Source organism: Labeo rohita, chromosome 1 (genome assembly GCF_022985175.1).
Source record: "Labeo rohita strain BAU-BD-2019 chromosome 1, IGBB_LRoh.1.0, whole genome shotgun sequence".
Classification (NCBI taxonomy): domain Eukaryota; kingdom Metazoa; phylum Chordata; class Actinopteri; order Cypriniformes; family Cyprinidae; genus Labeo; species Labeo rohita.
Genome location: NC_066869.1, coordinates 39780173 through 39803094, shown reverse-complemented (window position 1 = coordinate 39803094; position 22922 = coordinate 39780173). Strand labels below are relative to the sequence as shown.

The 22922-nt window shown below is 34.5% G+C and overlaps 3 protein-coding genes across 8 annotated transcripts in view; 2 read left to right on the top strand and 1 right to left on the bottom strand.

Moving 5' to 3' along the window:
- Positions 1-465: 465 nt before the first annotated feature.
- Positions 466-9476, bottom strand: mgarpb (mitochondria localized glutamic acid rich protein b). The gene is made up of 6 exons (XM_051110867.1): positions 9322-9476; positions 5993-6096; positions 5796-5868; positions 4706-4939; positions 973-1659; positions 466-852 (listed from the first exon to the last, which is right to left on the bottom strand). The coding sequence occupies exons 1-6, from the start codon at positions 9392-9394 to the stop codon at positions 809-811; spliced, it is 1215 nt and encodes a 404-aa protein (XP_050966824.1). The 5' UTR covers positions 9395-9476; the 3' UTR covers positions 466-808.
- Positions 9477-10351: 875 nt separating this feature from the next.
- On the top strand, positions 10352-14701 carry LOC127167382 (histone PARylation factor 1). Its single transcript, XM_051113772.1, is given in 9 exon segments — positions 10352-10450; positions 11067-11090; positions 11092-11242; positions 11389-11575; positions 11691-11789; positions 12034-12184; positions 12317-12404; positions 12536-12708; positions 13679-14701. Coding segments are annotated over 9 exon segments (1050 nt in total). The 5' UTR covers positions 10352-10408; the 3' UTR covers positions 13814-14701.
- Positions 14702-16501: 1800 nt separating this feature from the next.
- The window catches only part of ank2a (ankyrin 2a, neuronal), a 67829-nt gene continuing 61408 nt past the window's right edge, over positions 16502-22922 (top strand). For all 6 annotated transcript variants that reach the window (XM_051117420.1, XM_051117430.1, XM_051117438.1 and 3 more), the window contains exon 1: positions 16502-16983. In XM_051117420.1, the coding sequence (XP_050973377.1) occupies positions 16861-16983 (123 nt within the window). In that variant the 5' untranslated portion in view covers positions 16502-16860. The remainder of the gene's footprint in view (positions 16984-22922) is intronic.

Sequence of the window (22922 nt, the reverse complement as noted above, 5' to 3'; positions counted from 1 at the left end):
ATGTTAAAATAAAAACAGCTAAATTATATTTACCTTTGAATTGAAAATCACACATGCAACTTAAGAAAACATCTTCATCACTTTGTGCTGCACATGTGATGTAAATATTTAAAATACAGAAACGGACTGGAAATACTCACATCACAGCCAAATCCGAAAACTAACCATGGTTTAATTATAGTAAAAGTGTATAAACACAGTTGTACAAATATCAGGGTTAAACTATGGTTTATGCATAGTTAATTTGTGATTACCATGGTTTAACTATAGTACTATAGAAACAACGCTTTTTTTATATTAAAACCATTGTTAATTTTTATAAGGGAAGTTGTTACAGTAAGTTAGCTTATAAGACGTTTCACAGTTACAACACAGTTACACAATAATAACAAATCATACCATACCAAAACAAACAAACAACAACAACAAAATAATAATTAAAAAATATATTTATTATGTGTCAGACCCTTGCCTCCCAAAACATATTGGTCTAACAGTTGGTCTATTTCCTAAACAGTTCATGAAATTCTCGAAGCAAAGACACATTTTACACATAGTGTAATAGCACACTGTCAATTTAAATTTTAAGTCATCAGTTTTTGTTACTGAATAATAACCTAATGAATTACAATTAATAAAATGAAGGAGACCATAGTCATTCACTAAATTTGAGATTCATCTGAAAACAAAAAGTAATTCAGAGCTCCTTTTTTATGACTGTAACAGCACCACTATATGTTAACATCAGTGTATAATGTTACAGATTATTTTGGTTACACTTGTTTTCAGTGTCTCAAATGTAGTACATTCAAGCTTGGGCCATGGGCATTGTAACATTTCCACTTTCAGCCGCTGTGGAAAAAGAAGTAAACATGATGACTGAATGTCTTAAACTGAAGTCCAATAAGAAAATAGAATTAAATGAACTATCATTTCATTTTTGGGTGAACTATTACTTATACGATGCCATACCTTCATCTGATACCTCAACAGGTTTAGCTTCCTCCACAGCATCCTGCATTGTTTCCACAACAACTTCTGCAGTCTCTGTTGCGTCTGTAGCCTGTAATGATTCCTCCAGGTCTGGCAGTGATGTGAGATCTGCATGTTCTGTTTCTGTAGTAGTTGGCTCATGACACATTGCTTTCTCATCATCTTCCATCTTCTGACCTAATGTCTCAACTGTATCTGACATCACCTCTGCAGCTCCAGAGATGGTGTCATCTTCTGACAGCATCACCACAGGGCTTGTTGACTCTTCCAATTCCAAAATGTTCTCCACCTTCTCTGATGAAGCAAGGCTTTCAACATAAACTTCATGCACAATAGCACTGTCTGACTCAGACTTAACTTGGTCATCCACCACAATAGTAAATTCTTCCACGGCATGAACTCCTGAAGCCAGTTCCTTCAGTTCTTCTTCTGTTTTCAAATCCGATCTGCCTATTACGACCTCCTCAACCACAGCCTCCTCAGGTGCTGAGATCTCTGCTTTAACATCAACAACCTCCAGGCCATTGAGGGTCTCAACAGAATTGTTTTCCTCAGCCAACCTCACTGCGGCCACCAGGTGCTGATCACCAACTGAAGCAGCTGCAATCTCCGCTGTAGATCCAGCCAGGATTTTCACAGTGCTCAGGAGATCAGACATTGGGATAACTGCAACAAGATTTGTTTATTACAGAAACATAAAGGTAAATAGAATCAATGATTCTAGAATCAATGGAGATTTTCTATCCCACTTGGAAAACCAATAACATCAGTTAGTGTTACTGTATATTTAGATTATATTGCAGTAAATTACATTACACGTCCCAACATAGTGGGTTGAAAAACTTCCCTCACAAAGCTGTGCTAAGTCAAGCTCATTAGAACTTCCTTTTCCATCCATTTCAGAACCTTGCCCTTGGATTTAAAGGAGATTTATATCCAAATATCGTGTCCCTGACATTTGTTTGCAATGTATGGTTATTTATCTACACTACATAATTGGATTGACAGAGCAGTAGGGGGCAGCCGAGTGCCATCTGGTGATGAGCACACAGATGACATTGCATGGAAATATCTTGACATGTTAAAAGAAATCTCCTTAAGCCACCATAAGTGGCATAACCCTCTAAGATTAGTGAGGAAACAACAAACACACATTGGAGAGATTTACTCAGATTAACTGTAAGAGATGCCTAAAATCATCATAATCAAGCCAGTATGCAAACTAAAATGGACTTGAAGAGCAACAACCAGGATGCAGCATAAAGAAGCAGGGTTTAATCTGTATTTACAGGAATGTGGAAACATTTAAAGCAGATGATTAAAACTAAGCAAAGCATCCTGATTGGAAACAACACAGGAATCATCAGCTATTCTACAAAGGTACACAATAGACAGAAATACAAAATATAACGTAAATACACTTTGACAATTTTTGTTATATTTAATTTCATTTACAGTTTGTGACGTTAAGGGATCAATGAAAATGGCACTGAATTCAGACTTAAAAATAATATTTTAATGACTTTATTTAAGAAAAACAAATATTTTGTCAGTTTTAAAAACTGCAATTAACAGTTGGTTAAGCCTAAATTCAAAAAACAGCATTGAGATTAAGAGGAAATGTCTCCAGAGTCATTATTATAACATGTAAGTGACACTGGAATTAAGTTTCCATATGATAGTTCACATTTAAAAAAAAAAAAAAAAAAAAAAAAAAAAAAAGGCACAATGGAAAAAGATCTTCCTTGATGGAAGAGTTGCTTATAAGGCCACAGTGGCTTGGAATGCATGTGTACAAAGGTACCTCCAAAATTAGGTAAGACACGTTTTGTTGTAAGCATCAGGGTTGGGCAAAATTCAGAATTGAAAAAAAAATAATAATAAATTCGCCACCCTCAACAACAGTCACTGTAGTGTTCTTCTTCCCTGGGGTATAGTGATGATATCTCAATATTTTCTAGGAATTTATCGATAATGATCATTAGACAATATTTTGTTGAGCGTGCTGGTATCTTGACTACCGTGGACAGCTGACTCCTGAATTTGCAGTGATAGCAGTGATAGAAACGACTCTTTTCCAGTAAGTTTAAATTGGTTTTTACCCTTTATGAGTGTGCAGCATCTTTTGAGTCAAATTCTTACTTTTAACCAGTCAATTACAATAATAAGACATCTGGGCTGTTACCAAGCAAATTAAATCAGTATAAGCAAAATTCATCTTTGCAATGCAGAGGAAACACAGAGGCTGCGTCTGAAGTGGCATTTAGATGTATTTACACACTGTTTAATGCAGCTCAGAGGGACATGGAATGCTTTAACCTGCAGTTACAAATGCATAAAATAATGTTTAGATATTTTAAACATTTGAAATTATCTAAAAATGAAAAGTAAGGCCACTTTAAAATGTGAAATTAAAACCGCCAGTAGGTGGCAGCCAGTCAATGTTAAGTGAGTCATTGCGATTGAACTGAATCATTTAAACGGTTGATTCAATCAGGAATCAAACACCTTCATGTTGCTCAGAGACACAAAGCAGTGCTGTGGCTGTGTTTGGAATGACTTTTGTTGGCGAAATTGAGCAAAAAACATGAAATATGCTGTCTAAGACGTAAGTCTTTTAAAATTAACTTCTTGTTTATCTAACTGTTGTATAAAACCAATCCATGTAGAGACAGAAATGACATGCCGCCATGTAAATAAGTAAATATATGATTTCTGTTGTGATTTGGCGCTATATACCATAATATAATGGTATAATGTTTATCCACTTTTTGTTTGTTTTGTTTGTTTTTCATTTTTAACTTTAATGTGCAATGGTTCCTGTGTTAGCCATTTCCAGTTATTTTAGCTGCACAAAACAGTCAGTTATTCTGCTTGATGTTGCAAACTGGTATTTATTATATTATTTTAATTTGTTTTAGTTTTACTGATTGTTATTTTTCTAGTTATTTACTTAAAGTACTGCCTGGGGGGTCAAAACAGGACAGAAAATAGCCCATTACTTTTAAATGCTGATGTTTTTTGATGTAAAAATCTTGATGACATTATAAGTGGACCTCAGAGAACAGTACAAAAAAAAAAAAAAAAAAGTCACTTCATGACCCCTTTAAAGTTTGTCTTGATGGATATTAGTTAAATTTACAGTTATTGCACTTACATAAATTGCTTAAACTTTCAGTTCATTTTAGTTCAACTTTATTAAATTGATATCATAATTCAAATTCAACTGAACACTAAAAACTGACCTAGAATTTAAAAAGTATTTTTGATTCAGTTCTAAATGATGCACAACCCTGGGTCATATCCATAAAATGTTAGCATGTTGTTATTTAAGAAAAATGCCTCCCTGCACACATATGAGATAAATGTTATAATGCAGGTACACAGCAACAGGCACATGCACTGGGGGTGAAGGAGGAGAGATTTAAAGAAAAAAAAAAAAAGGTGTCATAACACAGACTGGAATAATGAAACAGAACTTTGGAATTGACATGTTTGTTTGTTTAAATCTTCAAAACTTATTTTTGGACATCTGCAACCTCTCCTCCTCCTCACTTGGGGATTCTGTTCAGAAGACACGGTAAATTAGTTAAAAGGAGCACAAAAATGGGAGTCTCTACAACTTGATGGAGCGTTCCAAGATGGGATGGGACGAATCACATATCTAGACTGCTGGGGATTCAGGCTGCTTCCTCAGCAGAAGACGCCTCACCGGTTGTTTCAGCAATGGGAGAAGCAGCCTCAGCAGCGACATCCTCAACAACAGGTGCAGTAGGTTCCTCAGCATCAGCTGCTACTGCTTCTACAATTGCGGTTGCTGCCTCAACCTCCAGTGTTGCATCCACAGGTTCTGAGGTCTGTTCAGCCTCTGCATTAACCACCTCAGCTGCTGTGGTTTCCACAACCGCAGCTGCTTCTGCTACTGGGGCCACCTCAGCCACTGCTCCTACATGGAATACAATGAGCACTACTTCAAGAAAAGGCAACATGATCAGAAAATCCAAGCTCAAGTGTGATTAAGAAGTTAAAGCAGATTTAGGAAACGTCTTCCTATACTAAATGAAGAGAGTTAGCATTAAGTGTTGCTAATTCCATCTGTCATTAATAGGACAACATTAGAGAGATTATGAGAACAGGATGATTTACAAATAGCAGCAGAAAATATTCATTCAGGTTAGCCTTCAAAGAACTTAAGCTCTTAGAGTTAGCATTAGAAATTTATTGGGAGCTTAAAGTGAACCCGATACCTCAGAATAAGTCAGATTAGTTTGTAAAGAACCTGCATGGATGCTTGATTTGTTCAAGACAATGTAGAACCATCACCAAGCCAGCAGGTTTTGTTATTGATTACGGAGCACATTTTCAAATGCACAAAAACAGACATGCTGCTAAGACAGAAGCTAAATGTATACTCACCATCCTCACCTGATGGGAGAATAAAAAGTAAGGTGGTTAACAGCATGCAAACAAGAGAAGTAAACAAGTGAAAGCTGCTCTAAATGTAGCTAGCTTAGTGTCTACTGAGAAACTGCAGAAAGAGGATCAGGCCTGAGGAACTGCAGTAACATACACATACCAAAACAGCGGCAAAACCTGACTAACCCTGCCTCACGGCATTCATCAATTCAAAGAATTCAAGAATAAAAGAACTCTGAATGGGAATCTAATCCCATCTGTCTGTGTAAATTATTTCCGCTTTACTGATGCTGAAAGATTAACAGTGATCTTGAACAGCCAAAATGAAAACAGGTGTTTCAAAAACAACTATACCACATGAATAAAATAAAACGAAAGCCACTTACTTTTAGGTCTGGCCTCAAGTTGAGCAATTCTTTCATTATATCTTGCACTGTCTGAGTTTATTGTTTTATAAGCCTGTAGGAGGACAAAAGGTAGGAAACAGATTTTAGGTAAGGGGAAATGGATGTTATTGTTAAAAATGACAATAATAACAATTTCAAAATATTCTAAAATAGTAAGAAGAAATAAAAATACATACATAAACAAGCGCAGCAGTAAGTGAGCTTCCACCAAGTACCACGTAAGCTATGTTTGTGCCGGACGCAGGTAGACCGAAGGACATCTGTCGTGTAGGGAATACAGCTATTGAAAGATAAACAGAGACATGTATTAGTACATGCAAATTAACTAGTTACAAAGTATTTTTAAGTAGAATTATTTACTAGTTGAGTCTGTTTTCCTTTACCTCCTATCAATCCAATTTTGAAATATGAAAATCTTATACAAAAACATATTATTAGAAGATATAGAGTGACAACCGATATGTATATGCATTTTATCTAGATGCTATACTGTTGTAAAGATCTCAGTAATTCACATTACAAGCTATCAGAATTTAATATACTTTTTGACCACACAAATATCAGCAAATGCACCAAATTGCATATTTCTGCTCAGTCTCTGAATAAAATTTATATCTTTTTCCTCCTCAAGTATGAGCTCAAGTATCATACTCATCATAGGTATCATAATATCATAGGTCAAAAGTTTACATACACCTTGCGGAATCTGCAAAATGTTATTTATTTTACCAAAAAAGAGGGATCATACAAAATGCATTTTTATTTAGTACTGACCTGAACAAGATATTTCACATAAAAACATTTACATATACAAGCACTTGAATGATCCACAGCTATATATATATATATATATATACATTTTTTAGTGTTTGTTGGTCATGAGTCCCTTGTTTGTCCAGAACATTTAAGCTGCCTGCTGTTTTTTTTTTTTTTTTTTTTTTTTTTGGTATTTGAACCCTTTCCAACAATGACTGTATGATTTTGAGATCCATCTTTTCACACAGAGGACAACTAAAGGACTCATATGCAAGTATTACAGAAAGTTCAAGCACTCGCTGATGCTCCAGAAGGAAAAATGATGCATTAAGAGCCGGGGGGTGAAAACTTTTTGAAGATCAGGGTAAATTGAACTTGTTTTGTCTTCTGGGAAACATGCAAGTATCTTCTATATCTTCAGAAGGGCAGTACTAAATGAAAAAAAAAATATGATATTTAGGCAAAATAAGAAAATTGTACACATCTTCATTCTGTTTAAAAGTTTACACCCCTGGCTCTTAATGCATTATTTTTCCTTCTAGAGCATCAGTGAGCATTTGAACCTTCTTTAATAGTTGCATATGAGTCCCTCAGTTGTCCTCAGTGTGAAAAGATGGATCTCAAAATCATACAGTCATTGTTCAAAAGGGTTCAAATACACAAAAATAAAAAAAAAAAAAAAAAAAGTGAGACCTAAAGGTTTTTTTCTGAAGAACAGCAGGAGGTTTAACTGTTTAGGAAAAACAAGGGACTCATGAACAACTAACACTAAATAAATATAAATAAACAGCTGTGGATCATTCAAGTGCTTGTAAACTTTTGAATGGGGTCATTTTTTATGAATTCAACTATTTATTTGCTCTTGTGGACTAAATGTAAATGTCTTTTATGTGAAATGTCTTATTCAGGTCAGTGCTAAATAAAAAAAAAAAAACTTGCATTTTGTATGATCCCTGTTATTTTGGTAAAATAATTAACATTTTGTATGAAAAGCCTAATGTTTCAAATTCAATGCTCAACAAAAACACTTCTTTAAAGTATTTTTTTAAAAAATATTTTATTTAAAGGTTCAATAAACTGTTCCCATTTCATAACAATTAGTTTTCGGACTATGTCAGTCTTTACTGGTTTAATTTTAAAACTGATAATCTAAAAACAGAATGAAAAAAAAATGTATATTTAAATAAAAATGCTGCTTGTTTTTCAAAATTTTTTACTGTTCCTCAGTTGTTGCTGTAATGTCATTTTCACTACAATTAACAATTGTGCTGTTAATAAAGTTGTATCAAGTTTTATGAGTGGACATTTTAAGTAACATGCAAAGTTACACGGGACCAGACAAACCTGATACAGCAAGCATGTTTTAGGCTTTTGTATCTGTGCATGCATTTGGGCAAACACACATCCTCTGTGTAGCTGCAGTGAAGCAGCAGAAGGGAACACAATGTCCAACAGTTAAACTGCCCCTCCCACCATCTCGCTAAAGCAACACTTCATCACAGACTATCTCCATCACAGAAATCTAGACCTCAAATAGTTGTTTCCATTAGAATCAAGCATGAATTTAAAGAACAACTCCAAGGTGACTGTCTGCACCAAGGTGGCCTGTGCCTCATTTATACATGTAATCTCATTTACGGCTGCGTCAATGGACTGTTAAGGTGAAGGTAGACCAGCAGGGGTCCAGGACAGTCATGCTCTCTGAAAACAGTGATAGCTGCACACACAAAAACTTGCATAGACGGCAGACATGTCAATGTGCAGAACCCAAGGCAAATTCCCCTCTTCAAATATCTGGGTATCTGGGTAGTATTCAAAATGCCTGAATACATCAGTTCAATCATGCACAACGCTGAGTCGGCAGAAAAACTGATCAGCCCTCGCCCTCAAAGTTAACCTTGCCAGAGGATCTCCAGATTTCAAAACAATAATAAAGGGGCAAACTTAAAAAAGAAAAAAATGTTGCACGCAGTTCAAATTGAGTGAATCCTTTGACAGGAAATTAACTTTAAACAGATCAAACTCAGCGATTTCCCACAAATACACTGGAGCAGGAAAAGGGTTTACATGTCCCAGCTGTCTGTTATGGAAAACTCTGCATTAAAAACAAACTTGAAATTCAGAAAAATGCTGATTTCAATTATTTTGAAATGAAATGAAATGAAATGAAACAAGCTCATCACGCTCAAAAAAATGTCATAACATTTGACCTATTACAACATTTACATATTTTTTTTATTTTTACTCTCTTTTATTTTTACTCTCCATATATTTTTACATATGATTATTATTGCAATACAATGTTTTGTATAACAAATATAAAACATTGTATAACCTATCATAACAATAATCACTATAGTACAAATAATACTTTCTAAAAAGAAACTACAATAGACAGAATCTTTTAGAATATTCTGTTTCATAAAACACTCATGGGTCTCTTCCAAATGCAAAGGCAAAAGAGGTCTTTCTAGTTTACTGATGTATGAAAAAACAGACTTAACAGATTTAATGTTGCATTTTCTATATTTTATGCTAACTTTGGGATGAATTTGATAGGCATATCTCACTTGTTACATAACTAACACCAGAACTTAGTGTTCTAGATAAGGGTAATTGTCCAAATTCTCCCATTTTCACTGTTTCCATTTCATATTTCATAGCTTATACGCTTTTTATTTTCGGAACATGCACTTTTTTGTATTGCATTGAATATTACCTGAATGATTGGAAATTGATCTTTTCTTACCATTGCTGAAAGGAGTGAGTGTTTTGCGTGCCAAAGGCGCAAGTCTTTGCCAAGCCGCTCTGCAGAACATCATCTCTGCTGTGGATCCAGAATTTCAGTTAGGCTACTGAAAACTTAAAATAACAAATTTAGTCGCCACAAGAGTGTCTCTCACACAGACCGATCCTTTTAAACTCCTTCTGTCACCTCCCCCTGTGTCACGTAATGCATCATGTACACGTGGTCCGGGAATAGTCTAAATAAGCACTGAAAACATGTATGCTCTGAAAGAATTGAATTTTTTTTTTTTTTTTTTTTTTTTTTTTTTTTTTTTATGTATAATTTATTTTCTATTTTGTTTTTTCTCTTTTCTTATTTCTCTGGCAGGCAGCCAATGTTAACTTGAAATGAATATGTAATACCTCTTGTTCTTGTGGCGTTGAATTAATAAAACATCAAAGTTAAAAAAGAGAGTAGGCTAAATATCTCGTTTACACAGCTATATATATAAATATAATAAAATAAAATAAAAACATCAATTGTATACTTAAAAGTTGTTATTTGTAACTTTGTTTATATACGAAGATAACTTCTAAGTGTAAATATTAAGCAAGAAATTTTTGTTAGACATAATTATACATTTAAAAAAGGTATTCTAAAAATCTCATGAGTTGTTTAGATATTAACAACTTTTATTCAGTTGCCATGATGTTATTTCAAAAACTTTAAAATTCCATTTCATTTTCACTACCTAGCTGCCATTAGTTATTAATTTGATTTATTTATATTTTAATTGCAGTTACATTATGCAAGTAAACACGCATATTATAAGCATATTAATATTGTTGGAAATTACGAAAATAATAAAAACGCTACTTGTATATCAAAATAAAATCACTAATATTTAAAAAGTCTATACAAAAATAGATAGACATTTGCGTTTGTGCGTCTTCACTAGATTTTGTTAATATTTAATACGTAACCAGTAGGTTAAAAAAGAACAACAAATCACAAATCACGACTTTTATTTTGACATCGCTACCGGAAGTTCAGAACTTTTCTACTGGCTGCAGCGCTTTGCGTCGAGACTGCAGGAATATCAGCAGGCATGGCGGGGCGCGGGAAAAGAAAACCCAAATCTTCTCCGCAGGTACTTAATATAATCTTCATCATTTTGTGGCCAGCCAGCGTAAAGTGCTCAGTTAAACTATTACGTTGAGTGTTTACTGAGAGGTTATTTGCGGCTCATTTGTAAATAATTGTGGCTCAAATGCCTTTAGCATCCACTACACTTCAGGTAATTTGTTTGTACATTCAGTCTGTATAATGAACGCTTTAATAGTATGCCAGTAATTATCTTGTAAATGTTCTTCAGTGTTCTTTAACGCCAGTCAGTTACCAAAAGTGTGTCAGAATTAGAACATTTTATTTGGTACTGAACGGTTCATGTATCCTTCTGACGTTAGTTCATTGTGACAGTTTATTGGTATGCGTTGGATTATGATCATTATAAAATTATTCTGCCTTAAACACCTATTTCCTTAGCTCAACTATACTTAAGTAAACTGGTTTCTCTATTCTAGACTAAAACATTAAATGTTATGAGTAAAAAACTAACTCACCTTCTTATAATAAGCTTCTTTTAACAGGGTTGTTTTATTATAGTTTAAGATTATCTTTTTTTTCCCTGTTGTTTTATTATTTTATTACTGAAAGTATTATTCCTGCCAAAGCAACTTATTTTTGTATTATTTTGTCTGTTTTAGACAGAAACACCCAATGGGGAAGTGAAAAAAAGCAAAAGAAAGCCAGAGGGACGAGAAGACGGCTGTCACGGGAGAAATGAGAGACGAAGTGGAAAAAATGTACAAGCTACGCATGCCTGATGATTTTTTCCAGTTTTGGGAATTTTGCAAGGGTCTTAATGCTGATTGTCCACAAGGTATCGTTATATTGATGGTTCCATATTGATACATATTTTTTGCACTATTATAAGCATCCTCAAATTAATATAAATATAGTTAAATTAATTTAATAGGCCTATGTCTTGTTGCACTGGTGTTTAATCTAAGCATGTGTGCTTTACAGATGCATTAAAGGAAACACTTGGGCTTCGGCTAGTTGGCCCATTCGATATCCTGTCCAAAAGACACAAAAGCTCATCTTCCTCTCAACCCAACTTTCACCTTCACTGGCGTTATTTCTATGATCCTCCAGAGTTTCAGACCATTATACAGGGCAACGTAGACATCCAGCACCACATGGGCTATTTCAGGTGACTGTTTACCCATGAAAGACATGTATTTTTGTAATTGGGTAACAAAAAAAAAATGCAAGGGTGATTGCATTAGCTTTTGGCATATCAAACTGCAACACGTCTTCCTGTACAGAGATTTGCCTGATGCTTTGCCTGTGTTTATTGGGGAGAATGAAGCCAAAAAGGGCTGTACCATCACACAGATGGGGGACAACATCTTTGCAGCTGTTCTGTGAGTGTCTTCATTAAATAATACAATTATAAATTGAAATGTACATAGATGCGGTGACTGGTCACCAATTCAAGTTGAAGTTTTAAGTTTTGTTAAACTTCATTTTTAACAACTTTGTTGCCTTCATTAGTTTATTTTAAATGGTCTTTTGGTGTGACAAATTAATTAATTGAAATTAAAATGAGGAAAGAATTAGCAAAAAGGTTTGAAATGTTTATTATCTGTCTCCCACCACACCCTCTAGGCTGTTTTTGCAGAAGAAAAGAAAGGAGAGGGGACAACTGAAGAACGAAGCTGCTTTGGACCAGTTAGAAGAAGATTTGAAGCAAGAGGCAGAGAGGTTCGATTTGCCTCTGGAGCAGAAAACTAAAGCAATGAAACAAAGAGAGCGAAAGGTATTTTTATAACGTGATGTAAAATGATTTGACAGAACTACCTCTATACCTCATTAAAATATGCAGTATTATTTACAGCAAACAGTAAATAAAATGATTTGCTGATTTCCAGTTTGTGTTTTTTTTCTGTAGGTGGTCACAAAGACATTTCATGGAGCAGGAATTGTGGTTCCAGTGGATAAGAATGATGTTGGATATAGAGAATTGCCAGAAACTGATGGTAAAAAATTATTTATGTAATGTGTTGAATGATGCTGCTGTTGCATTGCATTATTACAAAAATTGTAATGGAGACACAACCGTAAACCTTTAGTTTACAGTTTTTTTCTTCTTCATTTTGTTTACCTGTAGCAAGTCTGAAGAAGATTTGCAAAGCGATTGCAGAGGCCAAAAATGATGAGGAGAGAATGAAAGCTTTTGCACCCATCCAGGAAATGATCACCTTTGTTCAATTTGCCAATGATGAATGTGACTACGGCATGGGCTACGAGCTTGGAATAGATCTGTTCTGTTATGGCTCACATGTAAGATTAACACACGCATACCAATATTCCAACAAAATTTCCACCTTAGATCCTTGCACAAATTTATATTCATACTTCTTTATATTGAAGTATTTTCAGTAGTTTTTGCAGTTGTCTTTGCCTTATGTATCTGGTTGCCAAAAGTTACTCTCTAGCACAGGAACTACTAATTTACTATTGAACACACTCTTTAACAGTTTTATTTATCTGTTTAAAACTGTAAACAATAATGCAAATTAATAATACATTTGTGTTAGTTACATAAAAACAACAAAAGATAAGTTTCATAATAAAAGGAATAGAAGATAGTAATAAAATACAGAAAAAAAAACAATTAGAACAAATAATTTGTTGTTAATATCTAACTGTAAAAAATGTATGGTGTGTGTGTGGTTTTTTTTTTTTTGGTTTTTTTTTAATTATTATTATTTTTTATTTTTTATTTTTTAACCAGTTCTTAGGTCTCAGCAGGTCAGCAGTAAAATTACATTGCAAGACATAATGCACAGAAATAATAGATTTTCTTCCTGTCTGTTTACGTTTACTTACGGTATAACTATGTTTACATTAATTCCTTGACAAGCATTTTGTCCAGGTAATGTATTTAACCCTAAACACAGATGTGTATACATCTGCTGTACTTTATATTGGCTATTTTATTTTTTGTTTATTTTTAATTAATGAAGTATTTAATATTTGTTTCAATTTTATTTTCAGTATAGACTGTGCATTAAGCCTTGCAGGCAAATGCAGTGTTTGTGTGCAGCGAATCTCAGAACATTTTTTATTTTTTTTTAATCCCTGCATAGCTGTTACCTTTAATAGCTTTCTGCTTTCCATCCAAGGCCATCTTCCAGAGAGTGTGTCCTTGCTCTTTTCAGACACATTAATAGGCATTTCTGACAAGTTTCTTGTGATATAGAGTTCTCCTCGACAACTGACCAATTGCATTTTTTTTCCTTTTTGGTAGTATTTCTATAAAGTGGTACGTCAGCTACTGCCAATGGCTTACAATCTGCTGAAGAGAGGTCTGTTTGGAGAGATATTGGAGGCGCACCTCACCAACCGTTCCCAGGACAACCTTGACCAACTCGCTGCTGTGTGACGTATATCGAGAGGATGATAAGCTATTCAGAATGACTTCCTGTAAATGGTGGTGTGGTGTGGTGGGGTGGGGTGGGGTCAGAGACAGATTACACTGCACTAAATTATGCTGTTAGGTGCTGCTGCTTCATTGAAAATGCTACAAAATCCAGGAAAGGTTAGTTTCTTAATCCTGAATTACTCTTCATTTTCTAAAAGATGCTTTGAAAATATAAATTTAAGCATTTCCCTTTAGGTTTAAATTGGTTTTGACGTAATTAAACTGAATGGGCACATAGTTGTTCTTTTTTTTTAGCCTCAGTTGTACATGTGAAATCAAATTGAGTTTTACACTTCAGATTCTTCATCCTGAGAATCAACATTTTGAGTAATGCTGTGCCTTTCCAAACCAAATTTTTTTTCACTGGCACTTTTAGTCCAGTAAACCATAAAGAAATGAGTTATAACTGCCGAAAGTTCACTATGTTACATATATTATTTATGATTCTGCTTTCTGCATTTCCATTAACATATTTTGCATAACCCAGTTGCTTGACAGCGTTAGGTCTTTCAGTTTGCCAGTTTATTTGAGCAGTGAGTCTTGAGTGCTGATCAGCCGCCTGGCTGTGGTTTCAGATCAGTTTGTTTTATTTTTGTGAAGCAGAACCTGCTATACATAGCAAAAGTGGCTGATTCTTGTTAAAATTGTACCTTAAGTAATCTGTACTGAGAATTAAGTTAGAAAATGAGTTTTCAGTGTCAATTACTGTCTCTGTTCATCATTGCTATGAACCTTCCGTTATCGTTGTCCAGTACTGTTCCAAAGTAGATGTTTAATAAAGTGTATATTTTTTATGTGCTTTTTCTAATTGCCTCTGCTGTGTGAAAAATTAAAATGAATAATAATACATCCAATTGCTATTATAGTGATAATACTGCAAATGTTAATCTTTATTGTCAGTATAATAAAATGTAGGTTTCAGTGGCCTACAAAAAGCTTTTATAATGCTGATAATTTCATATATTATTGTATATCAATATACATAGAGAGAATATATTCCACTTACTAACAACGTGAAGTTCCAGGGTTTGTGAGTTTAAAGAAAAGCAAATAGAGCATGAAAATCTAAAATTAAAATCAGTAACTATAAATTACCATTCAAAATAAAACACTATGAAAGATTAAATATTTGATTTGTTTTCCTGTATATATACTACCAGTCAAAAGGTTTTGAACAGTAAGATTTAAAAAAAAAAAAAAAAAGCATAGCAAACATATAGTAACATTTTGAAATATTTTTACTATTTAAAATAACTGTTTTCTATTGAATATATTTTAAAATGTAATTTGTCTTGTGTTTTCAAAGCTGAATTTTTAGCATTGTTTCTCCAGTCACGATCCTTCAGAAATCATTCTAATATTCTGATTCGTGGTTCAAATGGAATTTTTTTCAGGCTTCTTTGATGAATAGAAAGTTCAGAAGGCATTTATCTAAAATAGATTTTTTTTTTTTAATATTATACATGCCTTTATCATCACTTTTGGTCAATTTACAGAATCCTTGCTAAATAAAATTAATTTTGTAATTATTTACCAAAAAAAAAAAAAAATACTAATTTCAAGCTTTTGAATGGTATAGTGTATAATGTTAAGCTTTTTATTTCAGATAAATGCTGATATTTGGATCTTGCTAGTCATTAAAAAATCGTGAAAAAAATGTACTGAACTGTTTTCAATTTTAATTAAAATAATAATAATAAAAATGTTTCTTTAACAGCAAATCGGCATATTAGAATGATTGTTGAAGGATCATGTGACACTGAAGACTGGAGTAATGATGCTGAAAATGTAGCTTTGATCACAGGAGTAAACTACTTTTTAAAACATATTCAAATAGAAAGCAGTTATTTTAGATATAGATTTAGATAATGTTCATCATTGTCCAGTACTGTTCCAAAGTAGATGTTTAATAAAGTGTATAGTTTTATGTGCTTTTTCTAATTGCCTCTGCTGTGTGAAAAATTAAACCGAATCATAATACATCCAATTGCCATAATAGTGATTACACTGCAAATGTAAATCTTTATTGTCAGTATAATAAATATAGGTTTCAGTGGCCTACAAAAAGCATTTATAATGCTGATAATTTCATATATTTTTGTATTTTAATATACGTAAAGAGAATACATTCCACTTATAAACAACATGTAGTTCCAGGGTTTGTGAAAAGAGCGAATAAAGCATAAAAATATAAAATTAAAATAAATTACATTTTAAAATATATTCAAATAGAAAGCAGTTATTTTGCTGTATTTTGGATACATTTTTATTTTGTGTTTATGTAACACTTGTTTTATTGCAATTCAGTTTTTGCCATGTAGATAGCCTTAGATGCTTACATGGCAAAAAAGCAAAAAAACAAAACTGCTACTACTATGCTATTTGGGGTAAGTTGTCACAATGAAATCCTGCCATTAATACCCTATAGGAATAAAAGAGTAGTTAGCTCTCAGATACAGCATAATCGATATTTATCAAATCCAGCTCTAAAATTCATAATTTTATGTGTGCCTTGAGTGTTCAGCTACTATTGGGTTCACTGTATGTTCAAAAATACAAACTATTAAATCGATTTTGATTTTGCCTCGTCATGTGTAAGTGGGGGTTTGGCTTATGGAGGAGGGGAGTGAGGGAGAGAGAGAGGAGCACGGGAGGGGGCTACTCAACACAGCGATGAGAACATCGCTCATATTGCGCCTCTCTTACACCATCGTGTATTTATCTCAGGCTTATCGTTAATTACCCTCATTCACCCTCCATCTCGGTCAGTGTTTCAGCACTGCAGCATCGGTGCATCTGCATGTGAGCAGCAGGAGTGCCGCAGGACACCGTGCGTGAGACCCGCACCGCACCGTCACGCCACAGGACATTCGTCAGTCTCCCACTCTCGAATACAACCACAACATGGGTCGGAGCTTCAGTCCTGACATCTGAGGCCGGAACACGGGTCTCGACAACCGCAGTACCGGGACTGGCAGATACCGTTTCGTGGACATCATCACGCCACAATGTCAAAAAGCTCGGCAGAAAGTCAGAGCAGGGGCGGCTCCGTCCGAGACGTGAGGATGGCCTCTTCCAACAATACCTCACCCGAAGGAGGCTCTCCACCCCACCAGAACCGCATCCGCCAGGTCAGTGTGTGTACGTGTGTGAAATGAACGAAACATTCCGCGTTCTGGTGATCAGTATGTGTGGGCGAGCGCGACACCCATGTTTCGCGGTGTTGTGGTCCATGATGCGGAGGATGAGGCGTTGTCCTGGTTACCGAATCTTTCTAAAGCATCAGTAGACTATCGCAATGTAGCCTGTTTAATTTCATAATGGCAGCGTTGTCTCTGTAAATACATAGACACATTCTATCTTTCTTTCTATCTATCTGTCTATCTATCTATCCATCTAAAATGATTCTAAATTTACAGAAACTTGCTGTAAAAATACACTAACAACCAAAGTTTGTCATAGCCTATCCATAAATTATATCCAATAGTGATGTTTAGTGTATTTTCACTGTAATAGCCAATAAGGTGACTTTTTTTACTTGAAAATGTTTTGTCTTGAATATAATATACATTTTAACCATTTAAAATTTACAGTTCATACTTCTCACACTTCCCAAAATCATAAATGGTGAGCTAACAGGATTATATTGTTTTTTTTATATTGTTTTTCCAGTGTATCTATTGCAGTCGTTTTTCTTCTTGATCCATCCTATACGTGATACTGACCGTGTGTGTTGACTGCCAGTGAGGTTTCACACCTGACAAACTGCACTGTTAGAGCACATTGTTTTGATCCTTAGGTGTCAATATGGCATGTTTCCTAAGTAGCACTGCTTAAGATTCAGTTTCTTAACTGTGGTGTTTTACGCTTGAAATCACAGCTGATGACCCTGCAGAGCTTGTTAAATAAATAAAAAAGACTATATCCAAACTGTTTTTACCCTCACACCCTCTTAAGAGCCCTACAATAACAAGCTTAGCCTCACTCACCTTCCCCGTCCACGTATTTGCAATCTTATAAGCCAATTCATCAATAAAACCGGCCATAAATAAGTGATGGACTGGCTGAGTCATGTAGGGCATTAGCTTGTCTGCATGGATGCATAGATGCCCTTCTGTGTCACTCAAAGGTGTAGCCTGTGTGATTTGTTGCTCGGAGCTTTCCCAGAGATATTTTCCACTCTATTTTCTTTATTATTTCACTTTTCGAGCTGTCAAGGCTTAGTGCCTGTGGTGGGCTTTTCTTCATGGTCTGTTGAACTACATTTAAACTCTAGGTCTAAATTCGCCTTTCATCTTTCCATTCTGATGTATCCCAAATCAGTCTTCTCACTGTTTCCGCCCTGACATCATGGTTGCACCCTGTGCCAAGTGCTTTTTTCACATTTAGCTGGTATGAATTAAACTGTTCAGCCTTGACCGTGCTTTGCATAGCTCTTGTATCAATTCTGAGTTCATATCCCACAATTCAGACAATTTTTTTCAGAATTGGGAGAAATAAACTCAAAATTGTGGGATATAAACATTAAACAAGTCAAAATTGTTAGATAAACATTTTTTTTTTTGGCAGAAATGGGCTTACATATGGCAGACCTGCATCTTGAATAAAAAAAGTAATAATTCTACTTTATTGCAAAAAGGCCTAATTTTATCTAATTTGAAGATGCTGAGTTGAAAAATATCAAAATTTTCATCCCGTACATTTTTTTTCTCCACAAAACAAGAATGATGTTTCAAAATATAACCCTGCATCACAAAACCTTGAAAAAAAGAAATTTGAATAAATAAGCTTTCCATTGATTTACGGTTTAGGACATTATTTGGCCGAAATGCAACTATTTGAAAATCTGGAATCTAAGGCTGCAAAAAATAAAAATATTGAGAAAATCGCCTTTAAAGTTGTCCAAATTAAGTTCTTAGCAATGTATATTACAAATCAGAAATTAAGTTTTGATATATTTATGATAGGAAATATATTCATGGAACATGATCTTTACTTAATATCCTAATGATTTTGGCATAAAAGAAAAAAAGCGAAAAATTTGACCCATACAATGTATTGTTGGCTATTGCTACAAATATACCTGTGCTACTTATGTCACATATGTGAATTTCAGCTTTAATGCTCTTATCAAAATAGAAAAAGCAGTCAAATGTCAAAAGTTGATAAGTATTTAAAATGTATCTTTTAACAATCTGCAAAGGAAAAGAAATCTGGAAAAACATGTTTGAATACTTTTTTTCCCCACAAAATCTGTAATGTTTAGTTGCTGTTTGCATGTACAATAGACAAACACCCACAAATGTAACATCAAACAATAAATTTGCATGTTCTTTTGACACTGGCCATAATTCTAATCTTAAAATCAGGATTAGATATATATAATAATGCATTCAGAATGATTCACGCATGTAAAAATCTTGCACAAAGATGATAGGAAACATATTTGTGACAGTTTTTCTGGAGATTAATGGATAATACAACATTTCTTCACCGTACAAATGGTTGTCAAAAGTAAATATCCTACAAAATGCACATCATGTGTTGTGAGAAAGGAATATTTTTTGTAATCAGCAGTGTTGGGAAGGTTACTCTAGAAATGTAATATGTTACAGATTACAAGTTACCCTATTTAAAAATGTAATAAGTAGTATAACTATTTATTAATGTAACTGATTACATTTGATGCTTTACAAAATTTGTATTTAGTCATTTAGCGGATGCTTTTATCTAAAGCAACTTACAAATGAGGACAATAGAAGCAATCAAACCAACTTTCAAAGATTTTTGAAGATTTATTTTTGGGCTTTTTCATGCCTTTATTTGGACAGGACAGTGTAGATCAGACAGGAAAGCATTGGGTGAAGAGAGAGGAGTGGGATTGGCAAAGGACAACAAGCCAGGATTCGAACTCGGGTCGCCAAGAGCGCAATTCCACTGTATGTTGTCGCACTAACCGCGAGGCTATTGGCGCCAACAAAATCCTTCATCTCTTTAGTGAAGAGGTTAATTTTAAAGCACAGCCACCACAAAATTATACTTTAGCACCTTGTTTTACTTTGAGATCATTCTGAGATAAAATACAGATTTAAAATCATAACAAGAAATAGTAAATATTAATAGTATTCAGATGTAACCCCCTTTGTAATCGTTAACATTTTCACAAGTAACTTTTTTCTCAGTAACTGTATCAGATTACAGTTACATTTATTTTTACTTAACACCATTATATATAACTAGTTACTCCCTAAAACTGGAAATCAGCACCCCAAAAGTAGTAGAAAACAAGAAGTATCAGATTTCATTTAGCAAATATGATACAGGGCGGTGTTATAGATTATATGGAATAAGCACATCTTAAAAATATCATGTTACCTGTTTTTCGTATGCTAAAAGACTGGGCAGAACTCGTTTTCTAACGCTATTTCCTGTCAAACACACACTAATGCAGTTTCCTATTGGGTCCTGAGTTATGATATGAGAGAGTGCTGTCAGTGTCTCTCTGGATAATTAGATTCCAGTAATGGACCAAGCAATGCAGGCGCATACACCCAGACGTCATCTTATTGCATGAATGCCATCTACTGACACACCTAAAGTCTTTGTTCCCTGGCTAAAACAATGTTCGTTTGAATATGTCAAGCAATTGTGCTAATATGTATAATAAATGCAGCGCGATCTTCGTTTGGATGTAACTGCAGCAGTCTGTTTAGGAAGTAATACTGCATAGTCTAATACGATTTAAAAGCAATCTATTCCTAAATTCTCTACACTAACTTCTAGAGCGGGATGAATGGAGGTATAGAAGGGAGTGGTCCGAGAACAACAGGCTTACTAAGTTATGATGGTTGTGATGCAGGGCTAAAAATAGGCTACCATCAGTCTAGTCATTCCTGCCGCCATACTCTGGTTCCCCTCAGGAGTGGGTACTGTGTTTCTACCTGCAGGGCTGGTTGGGAGGGTGGTATTCGATTGCACTTTAGCTGTATGGAACCAGCTGTGAGTGGATGGAAGAGTGGGACAAACAATCCTGTACAGAACAATGCAAAGCATTTGGTATTTTTAGCTTTGTTATAATTTTGTTCAAGCTATTTGTGTGACTAGGCAAATGTTATTTTTAAGTACATTGCATAAATATACTCAAAGAATAGTGCTTTTCTTAGGTAATAATGTGATGGGCTTAGCATAGCCATTAGCTGGCATAGACGTTTGACTGTCAGTATAATGTCTGGTCTATTTCACAGCTTACTCTGCTAAGAACATTCGTCTTAAGCCTGGTTCAGCTTACACAATTTTTCTGATGTTTACGAATGTGTCAGATAATGCAGTTTTGATCTCTAAAATCTTGTTGTGTCATTAACAAGGCGCATGTCAGACTACGTGTTTCTATCCAACTGTTCATCGCTTGCATGCTGTCATTGATACGGTGGAACTAAAGGTGCTATGAGCGTAAACAAACAATAGCTAGCAAACCCAGTCTTGAAGCCCAGTAAAGAAAGAAAACCTGTCAGTAGACACAAATCTGGACTGCATGAAGAGAACAGTACGGACTGTCAAAGAGAACTGAGGTACACTAGTTTTTATTTGACCTTTTTTCACTCTGTCACGGTAGTCCCTCATCATAAATCCAGGAGTATTGTTGCCGTAGCTCCACGAACATTGATGTCAGTAAAAGGTTCATTGTCAGTAGAGTATTGATGTATGAAGCACAGCTCACAGAGAAATCTCTTTCAAAACAAGCAGCTTTCTACTGGTCAGAGAGCTGAATTCATGTGAGCAACTTGAACATAAGTAAAATCTGCGTGCAAAACTCATGCTGGGATTCTGCATTTTTCACCTTTATTCTGAAAGTATATTTAACATAGGGATTTTGTTAAAGCATTGCTAGTCATGAACCAAACCAATCATCTATGAGGTGAATCATCACAAACTTTGATTTAAAGATGACTTATCACAAGCTGTATTATTTACAAGATGTAAAATATGTCTCTAATGTCTCCACAGTGTGTATATGAAGTTTTAGCTCAAAATACCTGACAGATAATTTTTATAACGTGTTAAAATTGCCACCTTTTACCCAAGACGAACATTTTTGTGCTTGTCCCTTTAAATGCAAATGAGCCGGTGCTTCCAGTACTGTTTATGATTTATTGGGATTATAAAAATGAGTGTGTGAGTTTTTACCATTATAGGCTGGTTGTTTTAACACACTGTGGCCACACAACAGTGTTCAAATACTATTTGACATCTGCATTTACATCTGGAAGATGTATTTTTTAGAATAGTTGTAATTTCTGTACTTGCAGCCCGATCTCATGGCAATTCGTACATATTTTACAAACTGGCTAATTTGTACAAATTTGTATGTTTTGTGAAAAATCATATGTATTTTACGAAGTGGCAAATTCGTAGGAATTTGTACGAATGACCACCCTCTAACCCCGCCCCTAAACATACTCCTCACTGAAAACATACAAAATCGTACAAGTGAGGTCGTATAAATTCGTAAGAATTAGCCATCTTGTAAAATACGTGTGAATTGGTCACGAGATGGCGTTGGGTCATGTATATCTAGTTTACTTGAAACTGAGTGGATTCAAATTTAGAGAAGTTCCTCAAAAGTGTTCCTGGTGCAGGGCGATTATAGTTAACTTACTATATAAAACCATATTTGAAATAAACTTGAATCAAATTTTATTTCAGCAGTTCCAGCAATGTTTCTTATTTTCTTTTAGCTTGATGTACTAAAATAACTAAAATAACTAATTAAAAAACTATTTAGACTAACAAAAACAAGAAAAGATAGCTAAAACCTTAAATAGCTAAAACCTTAAAATTGGTTTTGCTATTTCTGTGTGTAATATGCATTAGATGGTCTGTGAACCTACTGTGGGTGATCTAATAACATGACATATTAGCAGTTATCGTATTAATGTTAAATTTTAATTATTAATTAAAAAATTATTAATGTTTAAAGCTTTAGATCCAAGATGAATAATTCTGTTAGAATTTCTTGTATTTGTATTACCTAAAGAATATTAATGCCTGTCTGATATTCAGACGACTCCAC

Coding starts and splice junctions, on each gene's coding strand:
- mgarpb (XM_051110867.1), bottom strand. CDS start 9,394: ATGATGTTCTGCAGAGCGGCTTGGCAAAGACTTGCGCCTTTGGCACGC. Junction 6,097..9,321: donor ACTCACTCCTTTCAGCAATG/GTAAGAAAAGAT, acceptor ATCTTTCAATAG/CTGTATTCCCTACACGACAG. Junction 853..972: donor TGTTGAGGTATCAGATGAAG/GTATGGCATCGT, acceptor CTTTTTCCACAG/CGGCTGAAAGTGGAAATGTT.